The 22,958-nt window shown below is 48.6% G+C and overlaps 1 protein-coding gene and 1 pseudogene across 12 annotated transcripts in view; one reads left to right on the forward strand and one right to left on the reverse strand.

Moving 5' to 3' along the window:
* The first annotated feature begins 116 nt into the window (after positions 1-116).
* The window catches only part of T2 (brachyury 2), a 66,969-nt gene continuing 44,127 nt past the window's right edge, over positions 117-22,958 (forward strand). For 5 of the 12 annotated variants that reach the window (XR_003952102.1, XM_030249624.1, XM_030249631.1 and 2 more), the window contains exon 1: positions 16,735-16,860. Coding sequence is in view for 11 of the 12 variants with exons in the window: in XM_030249624.1 (XP_030105484.1) it covers positions 16,753-16,860 (108 nt within the window). In the remaining variant the exon portion in view is untranslated. Of the gene's footprint in view, positions 685-11,416; positions 12,843-16,509; positions 16,639-16,734; positions 16,861-22,958 lie in introns of those variants that run through there. The other 7 variants (XM_030249629.1, XM_030249626.1, XM_030249628.1 and 4 more) reach the window with 7 other exon arrangements.
* On the reverse strand, positions 6,371-6,892 carry Gm46593 (annotated as a pseudogene).

A 22,958-nucleotide genomic window follows, 5' to 3' on the forward strand; every position in this document is an offset into this window, starting at 1 on the left:
TAACATGAGCCTACTCTGGGTCCTGGGAGACTACCAAGCACTATCTTCTCAGTGCATGGCTGCGGAAATGCTCCCCAAGAAGAGGGTCCTCAAAGACCTAGAAAGCTGGGATCATTGCAAGCACATCACGCTGAATGAAGACTCTGAATGGTAGCACCCAGGAACATGGCTGTAACAGCTCTGCCTGACAGACAGCTGAGTTCACAGTGGTTGCTTCCTCTGTTTCCACGTGAAAGAATAAACCGTGTTGTTTGCATTTCCACAGTTAGCCTAAGTAGGTATGGAAGGGATGTTAGCAGTACACACTGCTCAGCAGCTTTCTGCAGTAGGCCAGGTTGGGGGTGGGGTCGCCGATATGAACTATTGCCAAGCAGTTGAGAGCTAGTGTCTGATCCCAACATGAAAAGGAACTCTACTTAGGAAAAAAAGGATCCAAAAAGAGCAAGAAAGCTGTAGCTGGGAAAACTCAAGTCTCTCCAGAGGCAGAGAGAATGTGCCACAGGGCCGAAGACTGAGCCCAGGGCAGGACACACCAAGTCTCCTCCTGCACTCTTGTTACTAGGGCTGCCTTGTTGTGACAACAGAGTGTCCTGAAGCCTGTGGTGAGTCTGCCTGAATGTGACTGTGGGACCCACAAGGTCCCAGCCTCATTGGGTGAGCACGGCTGAGATCCTTGGTATAGAGGTGGGTGGGATATGGAGGGAGGACAAGGCAGGAGGAGCTGGGGCACACACCTGCTCTCAGGGCATCTGGGCAGCAACTGCATAAGCCCAGAAAGACTCTGTGGTCTGATGAGTCTCTTTAGGGCCTGGGGGTGGCAGGTCTGGGAGGTAAGGACATTGACAATAGCCCTGACTTTAGTGAGATGTAGAAGGTTTGGTACCTGGTGGGGAAAGGGGTCATTTGCAAAATTAAATCTAGCTGCCGGTGTCAGATTGCCATCCCCTCTAATTTTCATGAAAACTCAGAAAAATCAGGGGGTAGGGTTATAGCCCATTTGACAGGGTGGGTTACTTAACTTGCATGAAACCCTTGATTTGATTCACAGCACAACATAAACTCCAAGGTTCCAAACCTGCCTTCCAAGTGCTGGGAGGATGCAGGCAGGGCAGATGCAGGCAGGGAGGATGCAGGCAGGGAGGATGCAGGCAGGGCAGATGCAGGCAGGGAGGATGCAGGCAGGGCAGATGCAGGCAGAGGAGCGTAATGTCATGCTTGGCTGTATAAGGAATTAGAGGGCAGCCTGGGCTATATAAGACAGTATCAAAAATATTGTTTATTACATTCCTAGATTCTCTTGGTAGTTACTTGTGTGTCCCCACTCCCATTTGAATGACAAAGAGCAACAGTGTCAAACCACTTTCCTTTCTTCCTATCTGTTCTGTGTGAGGGATGGACATGCTCTGCTCAGTCCTGGCTGGTTAAAAAAACCAATGAACCCACCAACCTAGGCCAGCAGCAGTGCGTCTGGTTCTAGGAGGGTGGCCGGGGCATGTCACCTGGCTCCGTAGTGAGTCTACCATATGAGGCACTTCCTAAGACACTGCCATTATAAGCTGTCTGAAGATATCTACCCAGGTAACCTGTAGCCCCTGTTCCTTGTCCACCCCTCATGAAGACACAGTCTGGAGGAAACGTCCAAGTTTGGAGTATAAGGGGAGGGGTCAGAAAGTTCCAGAGAAAAACTAGTTCTCAATAAACCCGGAGAAAGATGCTGTCTGACTTCCTGCGTAGTTGAACCATCTCTAAAGCAGAGGTAAGGACTCAGGTGAACGAGGCTGATAAGGCGTCTGGATAGGATAACGCCCTTCCGCTTGCAGATAGGGGGCCGGAGGGTAGAACCATGGACATTGACTCGGGACCTTAACAATTCCATTGGCAAATGATGCTTTGGGATCTACAGGGAGAAAGAGTGTCTTAAGGTGTTGGGTTCTCCTGAGAAGTTGTACTTTGTAGCCAGGTGGGTTTGCGCTCAGTAATTAAAGTCACATGGCGATAGATGAGGTGCCTGAGTCCAAGGGCTGTTGCCCTGAGGGCTTCCCATCTCCTGTAGCTGCTCTCTTCAGTCAGGTGACTTCATTCCCTCCCCACAGCCATAGGCTGGGCCTAGGCCTGCCTGTGCTAAGTGTGTTCTGTCTTCACAAGTGTAACTCCTCAGAGCACACCCACAGGCCTCCACACTTACCACAGGGGCTTGAATCGGCCTCTCCTGAGTAGACGCCTAGCACAAGGCCCTCACCGACAGGTAATTGCTTTAATGAGCAGCCAGAGAGGATAAGAAACTATATCTAAGCAGAAGGGACAAGTGTGTCCCATGACTGGAGCCTGCGGAGAATCCTAGTTGCTCTAGCTCTTGGCCACAGAGGTGACATACTCAAGTAAATGTTAACACAGCTAAAGCTCCTTACAGTCAAGTCAAGTGCATGTGTGTGTGTGTGTGTGTGTAAAAAAAAAAAACCAAACTCCACTCCATGGTCCAAAAGAGTCTCAGCAAAACTGAGAAATCAAAATCTTGTTCTAGTTAGGCCCCTCCTTGTCGGGACACACGCCTTCCGGTGGTGTGGTGAGTTCAGGTGGATGAGGAGGAGGAGGGGGAAGCAGAGGAGGAATCCAAAGAAGAGGGACGAGGGAGAGAAACCTGAGGAGGGGAAAGGTGAGGGAGACTTGGAACTCCATTTGCCACATCCAATCCTGCAGGCAGCTTCCCTCAGAAGGTGAGGCTCTGTTGCTCTGGCATGGCTGATGTGGCGTGGTGGCTTCACTAGTGAAAAAGCCAGGAGGCATCTGCGTTTGTTCTTGGGGCTCCTCTTCCCACACTGCTCTGTCCAGGGTTCCTTTGAGATAGGAAAGCCTTAGGGACTCCTGTGTATCTGCTGCCCAGAATGCCTCTCACGGGACTGCTTGACCCCTTCCTTCCTCTGTTCTGGAACATTCATATCTGAGGGTGCAGAGACCCAGAGTCTGTGGCACCTTTGGCCTTGTGGAAAGGAGCACACAAGGGGGCAGCAGCCTGGCCTCAGACCTGGTGAATGGGAGTTTTCACAGAGGTACCCAGCCATAGCTCACAACCATCTATAACTCCAGTCTCTCTCTCTTCTGACCTCCTCAGGCACCAGGCATGCATTTGGTACACAAACACACATGTAGGCAAAACACCCATACACACACAAAAAATTAATTTTTAAAAAGAAGAGACCCAAAGAGATAGCAAACAAACAACTAGCAGCCCTCCTGGTTATTAACATTTGCAACACACAATCATGGGGAGAAACGTCCATGGCGCGTCTTATCGAGCAGCAGCCACACCCTGGCTTCTGCAGGGGCAAGAGAGTTGGAAATTAAAAGGCACAGTAGAACACACACCTTTGGAGGCAGCAAACAAACATGGTGGTTGTCTGTGTAGAGGGTGGTTTTGATGTTAAGGCACTGTTTTCTAATTGGTTTGTGATCAATCAAGATGTCAGGAGCCAATTGCTTAAAGCGGGGTAGATTTAAAAAAAAAATTATCCACTACATCTGTGGAGCTTGTCCTGTGAACTCCTCGGTGTGGATTTCACAGTTGGAGCAGGCAGCAGACTTTAATGGCACTCCAAACCTGTATCCCAATTATAGACTGAGAGACCGCCTATTCTTGCTTTTTTTCTGTCCTTGGCTCAGCCATCGCTCAGATTTAGGAGGCATGTTGGTCTGGTTTCCACTGTCTGTTTCCAAGAGTCATATGATGCTTGGTCCCAGTAGAGGCCACCACACCCAGCCACCTCACTGCTCCATGGTCACAGCACCAAGGATACTGGCCCATTGTTCCCACAGGATGTTGCTCCCTGACCCCCCTCCCACCTCCCTCTTTCTCTGAAGTTCTGCCGTCATCACCGGGGCACCCCCAACCAAGAGAGCGGTGCCCAGGGGTCGGTAAAGGGCGCAGAGACAAACCATTCTGGAGACATCTTCAGGGACCACTGCTTTATTGCACACAAGCAACCACTCCAAGTGGGAGCTTATCAGCTGTGATTGATTAGCATAGTGCCTTGGGTTGGAGGGATTGTAAGCTCTCAGACCACCAGGGTCTGTATGCAGATGAAGCACATTAAAGATGTGCGATGTGCAGACTCACGTGAAGGCCAGCTACCAGCCACTCGCACTACTTAAGACTTCAGCGTTCTGACTTCAGGAGCAGGAGGCGCTCTGCTTCTTATTTCAAAGCACACTGTGCACAAGTAGGCTGCCTGCCTGGTCATGCCCGCATCTTTTGCTACAACGTTCTACCAGACGACCCTGCACCGGGGCCTGATTTTTTAGGCTGTTCTGGCCAAAGCTCTTTCTCCTCTTTGTTGCCATCTCAAATCCTGCAGGAGTCAGCTCAAGGCTTTCTGTGCCCATCTGAGGTTTTCCCTCATCCCGTTTCTTTCCATTGCTCCTCCAAAGACCCCAGGATAGCGACCAGCACTCTTCTCTTACATCCTACCTGCCTTTTGCAAAAGCATAGGGAAAACTGGTCACAAAAAGAATAACCAAGAGCAAGAAAAGGCAGTGTTTGCTGAACTAGTCAAGGAGGCAACAGGTGAGTCCCAGACAGGGCAGCATGAGGGAGGGGCCCTGGGGGTTTAGAGCAGTTGAGGCAGATACTGGGTCTTGTTGCCTGGGGTCCACAGGGCATCACACTCTCTGATAAGTGGTAATTTTATAGCATAAGTTGCTCTTCTTGAGACTTGCCATTTTGTTTCAGGCCATCAACAGGTCATTGGGAGTCAGGCTCAGACATCTGTGTAAGATGTTACTATAGCAGTGAAATAGGAAAGGCTTGATGCTCCCAGAGGGTTGTACCTGCCCAAAAGCTCTGGATTCACCAACAAAACACACACACACACACACACACACACACACCAGCTAATTTGGATAGCTCAATGGTTGGGCACTTCTGAACCTCCTCATAGCTAGCACACACTCCCCTCTGGTATTTCTAGCTTAACACCTTCTAAATCTATTACTTCTGGGCAGCCTTCCCCAGCCCCCTGGGACCGCTTTCCCTTCCCACCTACATTGTTGGGTACTTTCTCTCCTGCAGCTTTTTCTTTTCTTTTTAATTGCTATAATCACTTTTCTTTTTTATTCATGCACAGAATTGTTCAAAAACTTGTGTGTTTTGTGTATGATGTTCAAAGACAAAATAAGTAATATAAAATGTGCACAGGCTAAGTGCACAGGGCAAATCAAACAGAAATCAAATGTATGCAAACTTGTGGCAGTCACTGCAACATCTCATCATATATTACAAAAATCATTGCCTTTCCCAAATCTGGAAAAATCCCCAAATCCAAAATGTTCCTAAACACTTGAGACAAGATATGCACACACCATCTCCCTCAGGTGTGAACACAGGTGGGATAGATGTGCCATCTGGACTCTGACATAGCTCAGTGGGTAAAGTCACTCGTAGCCAAGTTTCGAAGCCTGAGTTGGATCCAACCCCCCCAGAATCCTCATGATGGAAGGAGTCAATCCTTCCGGTTATCCTCTATACATGTGCACATGTACACGTGCACACACCCAATGCACATTATATAATACAGGCATATGTATATATACACACACGCACCTTTAAAACACAAAAGCATCCAATTTTTCCTCACACTAAACTGGATTTGCACTGTGCATTCTTCATTGTTCAGGGACGTGGGGAGAATGGAAAGGTTTCCCTGTGATGGACAGCCTGTACAGACAACATTCACACGCCACGACTGGTATTCGCTTTATCCATACATGTCAGCTCCACCAATCTGTCATTCTTTTAGTATCCATGGCAACAGTAGCTGCATCGCTCAACAGTGAGTGCAGAGACTCTTCAAGTGGCCCACCTAGACCTTTGGATCTGAAAGCCCTACAGCATCTGCACCACTACAGCAAGTCTGCTGGCACTGTGCCCGAGCCCACATCTGGCATTTGGTGTCCTTAGATCAGGAATGCCAACCGGGCTCATAGCACATGCTTAGAAACCCAGGTGCCATTACTGTGAACTGACATTAGCAACAGCTGCCATAGCAGTCAACTTCAGACTGTGGGACAGGCTATGTGCTGGAGACCTGTGTCCTGTGTCCCGCCCTTGCTTTAGGTGGTTTCGAGCAGCACTGTGGGGACTTCTGTGGTGGTCCACAGGCAGGAGCTCCCTGTCCTGGCATTGTGGTGTAAGTGAAGACAGATGCTGCAATGAGGGTGGGAAGAGAACCATCCTTTCATGGCCCTCATCCAGAAGTGACCTCAGCATGTCAATCTATCACATATGCTGTCCAAACAGGAAAGGGAACTACCCAAAAACCAGAGCCCAGTGGAAGGACAGCCTGCCTTTAATCAAGGCTCAGAAAACCTGGTCTCAGCAGATGCACCAGCCAGGTGTAAAACATTCTAGAAAACACGGAGGGACAAAACACTGACAATCTAGCCTTTTGCCTTTTGCACCAGGGGCAGGTTACTTGGTCCAGCTGACTCTGGGAATGTCATAGTGCTCGGTGAGTGTGTCCAGGTGTCACTTGAAGTCCTCCACTCTCTGCTTGTGGGTTTTTGATGTCTTCTTCAGGGTTCTTTCCTTTTGCTGCTCCTCCTGCATCTTTTCGAAGCCTGCCTGCACCAGCATGCGTTTGTCCAGGCAGCGCCTCTTCTCCTCCTCGCTCTTCTTGCGTGTCCCCATGGCCTCCAGCATCTTGGCCTTGTCTTTGTCCTCATCTTACTTCCTCCTCCTCCCCTTCATCACACCAAGCTCTGCCACGCCTTTCAACTTCAGGGGGCCCTTCTGGACCTGCTTGTACACCTCCTTAGCACTCACTGCCATAATCACTTTTCAAAGTGTCCCGTTTTCTTCCTGTGACTTCTACTAGCAGGTTGAAAGAGCCACGCAGTTCCTGAGTCTGTAGTCCAACTATCCCAACAACCAGCCGCTGTAGATGGGGAATGCAAGAATCTAGTAGTTACTTGTTCTCAGGAGGCTAGCTGTTTCGGCTGGTCTTCTGCAGAAGTAGGTTCCAACAGATGTGCTGGCGAGTAAATGCGAGCCGGTGAGAAGAGTCTCCTGCAACCCTGAAATCTGATCTCTCTCCCTCCAGGTCATAGCCATTCTCCCCTCCTCTTCTGTCCCTTGCCCTCAAAATCTAAAATCCCACCTCTGTCTCCCTGCCCAGCCATTGGCTGTGTGGCAATTCTTTATTATCAATCAAAGCCAGCTGGGGGCAGGGACCCTCAGCGTCTGGAAGCACGGTTTTTGGGAGCCAAATTAAGACAAAGCATTAGAACTAATCTCCAATACATCACAAGTTATTAGAGGTCAAGACACAAGCATCTGTGGCTTTGTTAAGTGTCAAATTTTGCTTTTTAAAAAATTTCTGGTCTTTTGTATTTATGCTATCCACCGTGTCAAGTTAATCTTTAACCATGGTTGGGGATTCTATCTACTCTTACACGCTTGGAATCAGTAACGGATGCCGGATACTTGTGTTCACCACAGACCTGACATGCATAGAGGTGACAGAAGCATGTAGGTCCCTCTAGGAGGCCAAGGTCGAGAGAGAAGCAGGCTGCAGGGTTATGGGAGCCCAGAGCAAAACTGGCTCCTGTATCAAAGACCTGTGATATTGTTGTTTATGCTTGTTTTATTTTTGTTTTTTCGGTTTTTAAAAAATTTCTTTATTTGTGTGTGTGTGTGAGAGAGAGAGAGAGAGAGAGAGATGAGGAGGAGGAGGAAGAGGATGCAGATGATGCAGATGTAGCAAGTGTGGAGGTTAGGGGAAAGCTTGAAGTCGTTCCTTCTCTCTTCACCATGTGGGTCCCTAGGACAGAACACAGGACATCAGTTTGTTAAGCCTGAGTGAAGAACATGGAGGCAGGGAAGGGGGAGGGGAATTAATGACGGTTTCCAGGGGCAGAAAATGGCCCTCCATCACCTTTGACAGCTGAATGTCTGTATCTGGAGCCTAGGGATCCAAGACAACCACTCTGCCCCATCAAATGGGACATTTTGTTCTGCATCTTTACAGCCTTCTGTTCTCACTGCCTTTATTATTATTGCCCTATTGCCCTGTTTCATTGACCTCGAGAGTTCTCACCTTACTGCTGTCTTATATTCTCACCCATCTCATCCTCCTTCCAGGGTCATTACCCTCCCCCCTACACTACCTCTCAATCAGGGTCTCTTGGAAGTTTCCAGGACATATCCGCAGCAGAGTGGGGGCCAGGGAGGGGCTTCACTCGACTTAAGTCAGAACATTTAGGAATGGTGCCTTGGACTTCATTACTTTTAGCCAAGCTGGGGTTGGAAAAGGGGGCACAACAGGCCTGATAAAGAGTTACCCAACCTTCCTCAAAGGGCGGTGGCCTGGCCAGCAATAGCAGACCCCAGGGGAGCTGGACAATCGCAGACAGAGAATGCTTCTGCTCTCAAGGGTGATCTTCACCTTGTGAGCTGTAGTTCTGCAGAGCTGTGAGGCCATGGTTCCATTCCTGAGGAGTAGGTTCTCCAAACCCTTTGAGCCCTCCTCCTCCTCCCCCCTCCTCTTCCTCCTCCTGCCCTTCTTCCTCCTCATCTTTTTCCTTCTCTTCCTCCTCCTTCCCTTCTTCCTCCTCCCCTTCCTCCTCCTCCTCCTCCCCTCTTCTTCCTCCTCCTCCTTCTCCTCCTCCTCCTGCTCCTCCTCCTTCCCTTCTTCCTCCTCCCCTTCCTCCTCCTCCTCCTCCCCTCTTCCTCCTCCTCCTCCTCCTCCTCCTCCTCCTTCCCTTCTTCTTCCTCCCCTTCCTCCTCCTCCTCCTCCCCTCTTCTTCCTCCTCCTGCCCTTCTTCCTCCTCGTCTTTTTCCTTCTCTTCCTCCTCCTTCCCTTCTTCCTCCTCCCCTTCCTCCTCCTACTCCTCCTCCTCCTCCTCCTCCTCCTCCTCCCCTCTTCTTCCTCCTCCTCCTCCCCCCCACCCTCACCTGGCTCCTGCTCCAGTCCTAAACCCTAGCTGTACTCGACTACAGTCCAGCACAGTGCAGCCTTGCCAAATGGCAGCATTTGCAATCTCACAGATGCATCCTCTTCTTTCTTTTCCCACTTACAGAACGTGATGGGTAGTCGCAGCTTTCTGAATGTGAAGTTTCAGCCACAGGTCCGTGTGTTTGAACACTTGCTCCTCAGCTAGGGGTGCTGTTGGAGGAGGTTATGAAAGCTTTAGGCTTTGGGGAGAGCACGGTTGGTGGAGGTGGGTCATTGAAGGCAGGTCTTTGAGGGGCAGGGCGCCCCCCCCCCCGGCTCTTCAGATTTCCTGTCTGTCGCTGAGATGTGAGGAGCCTCAAGTTCCACTGCCACTGACTCTAGCTGTTCCATCATGTTGGCCCCTCTGAACCACGAGTCAAAATTAGGTGCTTCTATCGGGTATTTGGCTGCAGCAAGGAAAGAGTTTGGTCCTGGACTATCCCACGAGTCACTGACTAGGCTCACCGGTCACTCATGCCCCCTTCCCAGCCCATGTTCATGCTGCAGACTCTGATGCTGGTCCAGGGCCTGTGTCACAGGCTGTGGGTCATCTTCAGTGACATAAGCTCGCAGGACTTGGGATGACACCTTACTGCTGAAAACTGTCTCTCCTTCCTGCCTCAAGTTACTGGTTTCCAGAGTCCCTCGGCCAGGAAGCATTCTGTCCCATGGAGAGTGCCACTCCTGTACAGTCTACTGGGAGGTTCCAAATGTTTGATTGTGCTCGTTGGGGACTTTTGAAACTGGATTCTTAAACAGAGGATAACCCCTTTTCCCTTGGTACTGCAGTGCCTCATACCGATGTGGCCAGCACTTACTGGCCCTTTGTCTCCAGGCACGTGGCCTTCATTCCGTGTGGGCAGCCCAGCTCCTGGGGTCACCTGGGGTCACCTAGATTGTGCCTCAGTTTCCAGGAGAGGCTATGGGTTGCTTTTATGGACAGCTCTGGGGATGGAATGCAGAACTGTGTGCCTGTTAGTCAGAAACCACCCGCTAAGTATATTTCAAGTCCAGCTAAGTCCTTCACATGTCATTTCATATAGTATTTATATGCTAAATTTATTTTATTTTAACCACATTTTAAATTTCGACGAAACAAGAAGGTTATAAAAAACACACGTCAACTCTTCTTGGTATTAGCTATAGCAGAACGTTTCTCTGTTCAGTTTTCTGTGAACATTCCTAGTTCTGCCAATTTCCGTGCTTGCCTTCGCGAGACCACATGGAAAAGCATCTAAGTGAACGAAGCTCAGTCTGCCTCTCAGTGCACATATGTGTGCATGTGTGTGTCGGTGAGTGCATGTGTGTGTGGTGTGTGCATGTATATGTCGATGCGTGCATGTGCGTGTGCGTATGTATATGTGCATGTGTACATTCATGTGTGTACATGCATGTGTGTGTGCCTGAGTGTATGTATGCATGTGTCTCTGTGTGCATATGTGTGTAGACAGACTCTGGCTACTTTGTGGATTCTTTTATCTTCCACCCTTCTTCACCCCTCTTCTTCCACACTCTCAACCCCCTTAACATGAGGTAGGAAAGAAAAAAGGATAGAGAGGAAAGGGGATGATGATACCATTAGGCTACTTCCTGCTCATGTGTGAGTGCCTTGTGTGCACATGCACTTGTGTGGCTGTGTATATGTGAGTGTGTACATGTGTGTGCCTATGTCTCTGCCTGTGTGTCTGTGTATGTGTTAGTGCAAATGCTTGTGTGTGGGATATCTTGATTCTTTCATACTTGCCTTTAAGATCAGGAAAACCTGCTCCTCTGTCTTACTATGTTTTACTGTGTGTATCTGTCTGTATAAGTTCATGCACATGAGTGCAGGGCCTGAGAGGCTAGAAGAGACCATCAGATCCTCTGGAGCATGAGCAGTCCTATGTGGGGGATGGGTCCACCTTAACTACTGAGCCATTTCTCCCTGTAAGAGGCTTCAGCAGTCCCCTTCCCTCTCTTGCTTTCTGCTATTCAAGGATCCAGCCTGGCTGTGGACATCACCACATACTAGTGGCTCATTCTATTCTTGTATCCCAGGCCTCAGAACTGTTATGCGACAGACTTCTGTCCTTTGAGAACCAGCCAGTCTGTGTGATGCTGCTGTAGCCTCACAAATGGACCAAGAGAATCGGCTTGCACATGTACTGGATCTTTTCCTGGGGCTTTATCTCTTTTTGTTTTTCATTTAACTCTACCTGTCTTATTTTCCTTTGTAATTTTTCCAATGAAATGATTAATTTTTAAGATAGGTATGGTAGTGTATGCGTTTAATCACAGCCCTGGGGAGGGAGAGGCAGAGACAGAGGCAGGTGGATATCTGAGATGGAGTCCTGTCTGGTCTGAAGCATGAGTTCCAGGACAACCAGACAACCGGAGCTGCAGAGAGAAACCCTGGTCTCAGAAACAAAGATTAGTTTTCAACAGCGCCCCTTTGTTCCCTCTGGACACTGATGTTAATGTGTGCAAGTGTGGGCTTGCCTTCTTTGGCTCGTGAGTGAGAGGTGCCTGTTGAATGACCCATGCTTGGGTAAAGCTCCCAGCTTCAACTCTGTCTCAGAATCTGAGAATCTGTTTGGGAACACACTTGGCTTGCTTTGGAGGAGTGAGCACACAGTCCTTGCTGCCCCACCAGACCCATAAGTACCGCTGAACATGTTCACACCTGCCTGATTTGTGTACGGGTGGATCCCTCTGCTTTCCCTCTGCATAACTTTTACCCAACAGATGTTTACTGTGTTCTTTCTAGAGGCAAGCACGTGAAAGAATCTGAGCTATCCCAGTCCCACTGTTTGGCTACACACAGTAGTGTTAACATCTGGATAAAACTTAAGTGTGTGTGTGTGTGTGTGTGTGAGTGTGTGTGTGTGTGTGAGTGTGAGTGTGAAATAGAAGGCTGCTAACTAACTCACAGAGTGGGTGAGGGATCCAGAGAGCTTGCTCAGTGGTTAAGGCTGCTATTCCAGAGGAATCTCAATTCAATTCCAGCACCCACATGGCAGTTCGCAGCTGCCTGTAACTCCACCTCCTGGGCACCTGACACCCTCACGCTGACACACATGCAGGCAAAATGCCAATGCACATACAATAAAAGTAAATCATTAAAATACTTTATGTTTACGGGTATCAGTGCAATTCCCTGCCTATCTGTGCACCACGTAGTACGGATGTGATGACCAATCTGGCTCAGAGTGACTTGGGTGGCCATTGCATTTCCAGAGCCCTTGTTCATTGTGTTAAACCCATCTAAGCCTGGAAGCAAGCTGTCACACTGAAAGGCCCTGTAAGAGTACTGCGGTAGGAAGAATGCAGAACCCACAGGTCTGGATGCAGGCGCAGCTGCAGCTCGCGTTTTGCTTAAACATTTTCATTGCTGTTTTTGCTTTAAGAACCCGAGTTCTCTTCCCTCGGTGACTGAAACATCAGCATGCAAATGTGTCACGGGCGTGAGGCAGGGAATGGATGGAAGCCAGACCCTGATCCAAAAGCCAATCCCCCTTTCTGCGCTAGCCCCTGCAGCTGTCTCCGGTGTTCTCGAGGGGTGGCCTTTGTTCTCCTTGGAGCCCTTGAGTCACGGGGGTCTTCTTCCTTTCTCTCTGTTCACTATTGCTGACTTGCAGGGAACTGGTTTGAATCTACTGCTGGGCCCTGGTCCAATTTCTGCTGTCACTGAGAAAGTGGGATGGGGTCTGCCCCCCAACCCCCACCCCGGGGTCTCTAGACCGGCCTCTGACACAAGGCAGAAGACCTGCCAGAGCAGGCTGCTAGGGCTAGGCCTGTGTAGCCCTGCTTGAGATATCTTCCCTTCCCACCTGCCCTGTGGAGGTGGCGGTGACAACTGGAGGTTTGAGGAGGCTGGAGGTTTGTGGGGGCTGGAGATTTGTGGAGACGGGGGGGGGGGGGTGAGGGGGGGTGGTGGAGGAGGAGGGGACAAGGCAGCCAGTTTTCACAGCCAAACGAAGCAGCTTAAGGAGATAATGGTGACAGGCTGGGAAGATGTTGCTATGGCAACACAGCAGCAGGTCTCTCTTGGGATGCTGCGTCAAATAGCATACACACTACAGATGATGTCATCCGGTATCTTTTTGGCCTCCTCAGGTCTGGCATATTTTCCCTCCTGCTCAGACTCACCTAAGATAACTGAATTCAGCTTCAGGAGAAAATCCCGCCAGACACCTGGTGGGTGATCCGTCCTTGGTATGGCTATCTCACCATGGTGACGCTACCTGATGCAGCCTCTGCTAAGCCCGGCAGGCTCTGCTCTTCAGATGCTAGCTTTGTTTCCAGAGCTAATTAACGCCAGGCTACACCAGTGTGCTGTGAAGTTCCCTGAAGCTTCCTGGGCCCAACCACCTGCTCTTCCACCTCTTCCTGGTTTCCCTCCTTTCCTCAAGCAGGATGCTGTTCTGATCTTGCCTGCGACCTAGCCCTCGATGCAAATGTATGCTACATAGTAATCGTGTGTGTGTGTGTGTGTGTGTGTGTGTGTGTGTGTGTGTGTGTGTGTATACTTGGAACAAAAGATGAATGAGACAATATTTACCCTCACTGTGTAAATGAAAATCTTTCCCATATCACACAGAAGAGAGCACATTATTTTCTCTATCACATATGCTATTTGGATGGCCATACCTACTTGATTACATGACCCCAGTGGTTTCGTATTTGGGATGCCCTGTTCAAGTCATGTGCCTGACAAGTGATGGCTCAGACCCCTCTCTCCTCCCTCCCCATTCCAAGGCTGAATGGGAGGGGCTAGCTGATGTCATTCTTTCAGGGAGTATACCAAAGATGATGCAGACAGGAAGTCCTTCCTTCCCTCCCATTGTCCACAGGTTCGTAAGATGCTTACCTTCATTGTTTGGCCAATGATCAAAAGAGGAGGACTTTGTAAGCCTTAATAACTCATTAAAAAGAACACAGCCAAACTTGTTTGTTAATATAGATCCATTACACTCTCTCTCTCTCTCTCTCTCCCCCCCCCCCCTTTCCTCCTCATCTCTGTCCCTTTCTTTTTATTAGAAGAATACTGGATATCCAACATAGGGCTTCATTTGTGCAAAGCAGAGGCTCTACCACAGCCTAGCATAAAAGTCTTGGAAGAAATTCAAGATAAAGCGTGTGGAAAGGATTAATATATATCTACTTCTGATTCTTAAGTTAAGTCTTGTTTGGGACCAGGATACTAAATCAACACCTATTTCCCCAAATCCACTAAGCTACTAGACTTTGTCATCAAGATGCAGTGATAACTGGGGGTGGGGTGGTGGTGGTATACATTCAGCACCTGGGCTCTGGGCTCAGCAGAGTTGCTTCAAGTCTAAAGCTAGCCTGGGCTACATAATGAAACCCTGTCTTGCTCGACCTAACAAACAAACGGATGACAAAGGTTCAGTGGTGACTGCAGCAAATATTTTTAAAAGTTCAAATAAAAAGTTAGGAAGAGTTAAGCCACACTTTGGAGAGAAGCAGAAATTTGATCTTGAGTTTGACAGTATACCTGTTTGATCATGAGTTAGTAGATCAGCTGGTATGGCTACAATCTCAGACTTAGCCTCCATGTGAGTCAAATAAATACTCTACCCTCAGGCACTGTGGTGCACATACACGCAGACAAAATACCCATACACATAAAAGAAATCTAGCATTTTTGGTTTTGAGCCTAACCTTTAGTGGTTGAGCCATCTTTCCAGCCTAAACTAATTAAACAAATCAAAACCCCAAGGCATTTAATTGGATGTTTTTGCTATTGGCTTCTGCCAGTCATAATTAGGATTTCTATTGCTTTGATGAAACACCATAACCAAACAGGAAGTTGGTAGGGAATTATTTGGAATAACTCGGTATTCATCATGAAGGAAGTCAGGACAGGAGCTCAAACAGGGCAGGAACCTGGAGGCAGGAGCTGCTGCAGGGGCCATGGAGGGTGCTGCTTACTGGTTAACCTGCTTTCTTACAGAACCCAGAACCACCAGCTTAGGGATGGCACCACCCACAGCAGACTGGGCTCTCCCCACATTGATCACCAATTAAGAAAATGTCTTAAAGCTGGATCTTAGGGAGGCGATTTCTCAGTTAAGGTTTGCTCCTTACTCTAGCTTGTGTCGGGCTGACAGACGAGCCAGCCAGCACACTGCCCCTCCCCCACCGAATACCCCAGCCTTCACTTGCTCACGTGGCAGGCCCCTGCCTTCTGGAGGAATCTCAGTGATCCTGAGAGGCAGGAAGATGTTTTAGGGTTCCATCACTCTGACAAAATACCCGTGGAAATGAGAAAGGAAAGATTTATCTGGGCTCCCAGTTTCATAGTGGAGCAGGGTATGTGGACAGCTGAACTTGTGCCGGGTCAGATGGCAGCAGAAGGGCCTGCCTGCGGGATGGAAGCCTCCCTTCTCAGATGCTGCCACGTGGCCTGATATTCTTTTGCCACTCTCTTTGCTGGCAGCCCATGCTCCTGGTGGCTCCTCATGCATGCGTGTGTCCGTGTAGCCACGTTTCCTCTCACAAGGACAGTGGGTTAGATCGGGGCCCATTCTGTGATCTCATTTAACTCAGTGGGCCTCTTTCAAGGACCTGTCTCCAAATGCAACCATATTCTGAGGTGCTGAGGTTGGGGCTTCAACTTGTGACTACTGGGGACCGAGACTCAGCCTGAAAATTCTCTAAAGCCAGGCCATAGATAAAGCTGCAGGTATTGGGATGCTGTGCTCCTTTTGGGGCAAGCAAAATGCTCACAGCTTGATTATGGTGATAATCGCACATCTCTGGAAAAACCCCACCGAAAGCCCACTGAGTCACAGGCTTTCAAGGGGGGAGTTTTGAGTATATGAATCACATACCTCAATTTTTAAAACTATTTTTAATTATGTATATACATGTCTGTCTCTGTATGTTCCTGTGCATGCAGTCGGAGGCCAGAGGCATTAGATACCTCTGGAGCTGGTGGTTGGGAGCTGGGTCCTCTGTAAGAGCATGCACGCTCTTAATCTCGGAGGTGTCTATCCAGTTCCTGTTTCAACCTTCTGTATAAGAAAGCATCCTGCAAAAGGTCAAGAAGGGGTTATATAGGTGGCTATGGGGGAAGAGAAGGGAAGGGAAGGGTGGAATCTGAAGCCCTGTGATAGCAGTCTGCGATGACTGCCAGTCTCCCACATAAGCCCTAAGAATGCTCTGCCCCCATTGCCAGCGTCTTTGACAAACCACCTGCCAGGACTTCTTTCCACCATCCAACACCCCTCAGCCCCGTTGCTCAGCTACAGAAAACAGAGCATGGTTTGCTGCTGGGAATCACAAAGCCAAGAAACAGAAGGAGCGCGCTTGGTGGGAGGGGGCTGGGCTGGAGGCGGAGCATGTGGCCAGCCAGAGCCAGGCAGCGGCTGTGGTCCTGTAGCCCCTCCCTGCCTAGAGGATGCGGCTGCTGGGCTTAGAAAAGCAACTTCCTTTCCAGGGGCGTCTGGGAGACTCAGAATTGTCTTGCCTGCTTCCTCACTTTCTGTAACTGTTCCTGTGGTTTGCCCACTTTGAGCCTCAGCCAGTTTGCAGCATCAAGGAGCTGCTGCTTCAGTGTACTCTGTGAAAGGGCTCTCTGCCTGTGTTTCCTAACTGCTTCCAGAACTGGCTTGTGCATCTTTTTGTTTTGGGGTACACACAGGCACAGGCAAGCTAACTGTCCAACACGTCACAGTATAAAAAAAGTCTAACTCTGTTTTTAAAATGCTGTAATTTTAAAATTGACGCACATTTTTGTTGTTGTTGTTGTTCCTGTGACAGGATGGCCCAGATCTTGAGAGACCATTTTAAAACGCCAAAGAAACACAGGGGGTGTCACACCCAAGTGGAGGACAAAGAGAAGGCAGCACAGCAGACCTTGCCGGAACAGGTAGCCACTATTTGTGTCGTTGTGAACAAAGGGAGCCAGTCTTGTCTTTGATCTTTCTCTATTTAACGGCTCAGTAAATATTCTGACCACAAAGCTACAATGAGCAGCGGGACATACCACTGCACACTTAGAACGGCAGTCAGTAGCTCCAGACAATTAAAACTGTAAGAACGTAAAATTACAACAAAGTTGTTGGGTTTTTTTGTTTGTTTTTTGTTTGTTTGTTTGTTTTTTGTTTCTTAAAATCAGTCTCAGTCTGTCATCCGAGGTCGCATGGTGAATGAAAATAGCTCAAAAGAATTATATGGAAAGTCTATGAACAAAGGCTCCTTGTTCTACGGCGCCCTCTGGTGGGGCTGAGAGGAAATAGCATTTCTGAAGCGAGGGACACACGTGGCTTAAAACAGGCCCCAAATGCTTCCCTGGCGTCCATTCCAGTCACTGTGACACCAAGGATCAAACTCTGCAAACCCTCCTGTGTTCTGTGAATCGTTTCTTTTTTATTTATTTATTTTTTTGGTTTTTCTTTTCGGGATAGGGTTTTTTTCTGTGTAGCCTCGACTACCCTTAAACTCCCTTTGTAGACCAGGCTGGCCAAGAACTCAGTGCCACCCCCACCTGGCTTGCCTTCCTTCCTTCCTTCCTTCCTTCCTTCCTTCCTTCCTTCCTTCCTTCCTTCCTTCCTTCCTATTTTAATTATTTTACCCTTGAGTTTTAAAATCCAGAAACTTGAGGTCTAGAGGGGAGACTGTGTCTCTACCTCAGGTAGATACTGAGACCACGGTTCTGAGTCGGAGGACCCTTCCCACTCCTCTGGATCCCCAGCTAATGAAGGGAGAGCAGGCCAGGCAGTTAGTTTTGGAGACTTGGTGGAGGGAATTTGGTTCCTTTGAAGGAGGCCAGTGGCCACTAAGGTGGGTGGTGGATGGGAGACACTGGGCGGCATCAGAAGTGGCCGCTGCATGTATCGGGCAGCAATCAGGCTGCAGGGCACAGGGACACGGCTAAGCATGTGGGGTTGAGGAGCAAGACCAGAGTGTACAGACTCTTTCCTGGGACCCCGATTCTGCCGTTTGGGCCCAAGCAGTACCAATTCACCCCTCTGTTTGGTGGTGAATGGGCTGAGGCTGTGAGCTTAGGGCCTGTGCACCAGCGTAGACAGAAGAATGAGGGCTGGCAAAGACAGGGAAAGAATTGGAACCATGAAGCCATCTCAAGAGTCTTAGTGCTCTAGGACAGGGAGTGGTCTTATTTGGGAAGGAATTCATTTGACCTGCTTGGTACTCACCTGATACATCAGGCATTTGAGACTCGTGGTACACAATCACCAACTGCCCCAGATTTCTGTATCTCACGGCTGACTAGATTTCTAATTAAGCACAATGAAGAAAAACACCCCCTTCATTATTGTTCACAGATTAAAGGATACTAATGAGAGATCCATGGACTTCTAAAACAACCAAACCCCCATGGTTCAGTACCAGAAAACGCGTAGATTTAGTCTTCAATGCCACACACCCATCTCACAACCCCTGAAGGCCCACACATAGGCACACATATACAAACTCGAACACACAAAGACCAAGAAGACATATTTTAAAAGATGGCCAAGCTGGGTGGTGGTGACATATACATTTGATCCCAGCATTTGGTGGGGGAGAGGCAAGCAGATCTCTATAAGTTCAAGGCCAGCCTGGTCTACAAATTGAGTTCTAGGACTGCAAGGGATACACAGAGAAACCTTGTTTTGAAAAACCCAATAAGAAAAAAAAAAAGATGGCGAGACAGAAGCCAAGCTTCATGGTGTAGGGTGGAGCCATGGGAGCTTCAGAGTGAACTGTCCCTGTTTTAAAAAAACCTCTTTGTACACTGGGGAGAGAGTCAAGTGCTTTCTGCACAAGGATAAGCAGCCAGGTGTGAGCGCACACCTAACCTGTGATTGTAGCATTGGGAAATAGGGATGGCTGGATCCCTGGGGTTCACTGTCCTGCCAGCCTTGCCTGCTTGGTGTGTTCCAGGCTGTCCTGAGGGACAACACCCGGGGTTGACTGTGGCCTTCACATATACACATTGTGCACACACACACACCCATACCACACCTACTCTTACACACTTATTTAATAGAGAGAGAAACAGGACTGGAGAGATGGCTTGGTGGTTAAGAGCGCTTGCTGCTCTCTCAGAGGACCTGGGCTTGAGTCCCAGCATCCTCCTGGTGGCTCATGACCATCCTTGACTCAAGTTCCAGGGGATCTGGCACTTTCTTTTGGTCTCTGCCACAATTGGAACACAAGTGGTGAATATATACGCATGCTGGTTAAACGCCTTTCCATCATTATGGCTTCTATGGCTGTGTTGAAGCACAATGGCCCAAACAGGGGCTATGAAAGGGTTGATTTATCTTACATCTCGCACTCCACCATCTACGGAAGCCATTGCCATGAAATTACAGCTGGAATCTGGAGGCAGGAACTGGAGCATATGCTACAGAGGAGCCTGGCTTATTATGTTGTATAAAATATGGTATGATGGAGCAGGAGGGGAGGGGTGCCTTAGTGGGCCCATGCAGAGGCACCCCCTGAGATACCAGCCGTACTGATGGGCCTAGTATAAAAGGAAGTTTATTTGAGACCTGGGAAGGGGTATGGAGAAGGGAGTAGAGGCAGAGAAAGAAAGAGAGGAATAAAGGGGGAAGAGAGAGAGAGAATAGACGGAGGGGAGGAGGAAGACAGAGGGAGGGGTAAGGGAAGGAGAGCCGGAGAGGGAAGAGAGATTGACCATGAGCAGCCCTTATATGACTGGCTTACTGGCTTGTACCTCCAGATGCTAGGTAACTGTTGGGCAGAGCCTAGAGGAAATGCTAACACTGCTTACTGGCTTGATTCCCCACTGCTCGCTCAGTTGGCCTTGTAATACCCAGGACCAACCAGCCAGGGGCGGCCCCACCCACATTAGTCATTAAGCAAGAAAATGTACCACAGGCTTGCCCACAGGCCAATCTAGTGGGGCATATTTTCTCAATTGAGATTTCCTCTCCCCAAATGACTCTAGCTTGTGACATAAAACTAGCTGGAACCATACTCATACCTATTATTATTATTATTTTATTATTAAAGTACAGGAGAAACAACTTAAAGACCTGGCCTACAGTGGTCAGCTGTGTGAGAGCTTGTCCCATCTCGTACAGGAGAGCCCTCTAAGAGCCACTCAGCAACCTCACCTCTAGGGTTCTCTCCAGATATCGCTGGCAGAAGGGCAAAATAAGCTGAAGCCTGTGTTGTGGACGACAGGTTGAGCCGTGTGGCCACTCTGAAGTTTTACACATCTGAGAGAACAGTAAACTTGGGCACTCTGGTCTCTAATGAGGTCTTTTCCTAGCAGCCCCCCCCCCCAGCTGCTACTGGGCCCCCTGGGGTGGACCCCTCAAGCCCACCCTTGGGAGAACAGTTAAGTTTATGAACCTTTCCTGGGGCAGGGTGGGTAAGTAGCTGACACCTTTCGAAGAGGTCACTGATATGGAAATAATTCCTCCTGTCACCGGCTCTCCAGGCCCGAGTCAGTCCCCAAACCTGCCTCAGGGATCTCCCACCTTCCCCCCTCCCTCCCCCCCCCCAACACCCCTAGATGGAATTAAAATACTCCCATGCCCTTCTGTTGGCAAGATGACTTAGTGTCAAACGCCTCGGTCCTGGCAGGAGGGCAGGATTACCATTTGATTAGTATGCACATAAGATGTTGTCTGAGCCCAAATACACAAGTTGGGAAATCAAAGGGCTCCCTTTCACACCCCTTTCCAGCTCCATCCTGAACGTTTATTTTGTTTTGAAACAACTTCCTCAGTTTCCTTCCTAAAAAAGAAAGGGGGAATCTCCATTTTAAAGTGAAACCCCCACCCCAACCCCCCCCCCCCCAACACACACACACACAGTTGAGTGACACGGCAATCAGCCCTTTCTGGGTCCCTCTCCACAGCTGAAGGTGAGACTCTCATATACATCCCCAGGAAATCTAGGAGCTACAAAGGGCTTGTGTTTTGTCTGGAATCTATATCAACACTCAAGTACTCTGTGTGTGTGTGTGTGTGTGTGTGTGTGTGTGTGTGTGTGTGTGTGTGTGTGTGTGTGTGTGATAATTACTAAAACATTGCATACTTCCAATTACGTCTCCACAAATAAATGTACAATGACTTTACCAAAATATTTGTGGGTATTGAAGAGTGGGTTTCCTACTGGAAATTCCACCCATGGTTGTGTTTTAACTCTCTGCTACCCACAGAGAGTACAGACAGGAAAGGCAGGACTCGGGGCATGTGTTTTAAGAGCTTAATTACCCTCAGCAGACACACTGGACGGATTAATGGTTAATGCTTCCAAGACACCAAAATGATTTGTTTGAGTGACAGTTTGCTTCTGAGACAGATTTATTCGAGACTTAAAGTTATAACAACTTGTTAGTGATCTCATTTTTCCCTCTTGACCCAAACAATGAAAACTTTATAGTTTTCAAGCAAGCAAACAAACAAACCAAATACACTTCTGAAATCCCACAAACTTTAAAAATATTCCCTCTCCCTCCCCCCCCTCTTTTTTTTTTTGCTTTCCAACAAAGTGTCTAGGAAGTTGCCAGGGGCTGTGAGGTGGTGAAATCCCAGATCCCAGCCCAGATATTTTGAATGAAAAGCTTCATAAATGATTGCTTTTTGGAATAGTATTCAACAATTTTTGTTCATCTGTTGTTTTGCAAATTAGCAGTGGTGCTTTCATGGCATGTGTATATCTCAATCTGGGCTCTTCACATATCTCCTCCTTAATGGGTCTAATTAGCCCTGCTCTGTCTGTCTGTCTGTCTGTCTGTCTGTCTGTCTGTCTGTCTCTCTGTGTATATACACATGCACATCTGTCTGCCTGTCTGTCTGTCTGTCTGTCTGTCTTTGAGACAGAATCTGGCTATGCAGCCCCTGGCTGGCCTGCGACTGTTCCTTCTCCTTCTTCATTTTGCCGTGTAGGTTAACCACAGGCGTTAGTCACCTTCATTTGTTTGAAAAAATCTTCAGTCGAGTTTGAGCTCTATGTCAATGAAACCCTGGAGCCCAGATCTGAATTTCAGTATTTGAAAATGTAAGGTTCCTTGGCCTGTCAGCCATTGCTGAGATGCATCGTGTAAGGGGCAGGGTGCTGATGTACACAGGGAGATTGTGGACCGACTGTGGGGTGCATGGTCTCTGAGTCTCTCTTTCTCACTTCCCACTTTACCAATGAGACTCAAAGGTCACGTGTTCCTGGCTCTTCCCAGATACTTTGGAGTGATGGTGGTGGGCACCTCCTTCAAAGACATTCTTAAGCTTGACATTTGAGAGACAGGCGTCACAGTCATTTTGCAGGAGATGTAATTAAACTGGCCATCCCATGAGAAGCTGCAGGGTTTGAAGGCCCTTGTATCAGGCTGGAGGAAGGGAGATAAGGAGGATCAAGAGCTATATAAGGAAGTGAGAGGAACTCTTCCACTCTGATAGTTTTTCAATTGATTGGGATTTGGGGAGTAAAGACTTGGAGTAAAATCCCAGGGCCTGATGCCCTGTTCACATGCTCTGCTGAGTTCAGTCCTTGGCCCAGAACTAATTCTAATGAAGATTTATTTTTATGTGTGTGAGTGTTTTGCCACACACACACACAAAGCCACAAACTTGCATACCATGTACATACAGTGGTCATGGAGGCTAGGAGAGGTGTCAGCTCCCCAGAACCAACAGTTGTGAGCTGCCCTTTCGGTGTTGGGGACTAAACAGAGAGCAGACAATACTCTTAACTGTGGAAGTGTCTCTTCAGTCCCGAGAGCTAACTAACTCTGCAGAGCCCAGATGGTCCCCTGCCTCCAGTGTGTTACCATCTAACTGATAGGAACAGCACAAAATTGTGTTCATCTCGTAATTATACTAATGGCCGGAAAACCTCTTAGAACCTTAATAAACTTACTCTGTTTTCAATCAGCGGCAGTTTTTAAGTGCTTTATTTCCTTAGTAGTACATTGCATCGATGTCTCTCTCCAGACTTTTGACTTGAAGGCGCTATTCTGAGACTTATCAAGCAATGATGCCTTAC

Source organism: Mus musculus, chromosome 17, assembly GCF_000001635.26.
Source record: "Mus musculus strain C57BL/6J chromosome 17, GRCm38.p6 C57BL/6J".
Taxonomy (NCBI): domain Eukaryota; kingdom Metazoa; phylum Chordata; class Mammalia; order Rodentia; family Muridae; genus Mus; species Mus musculus.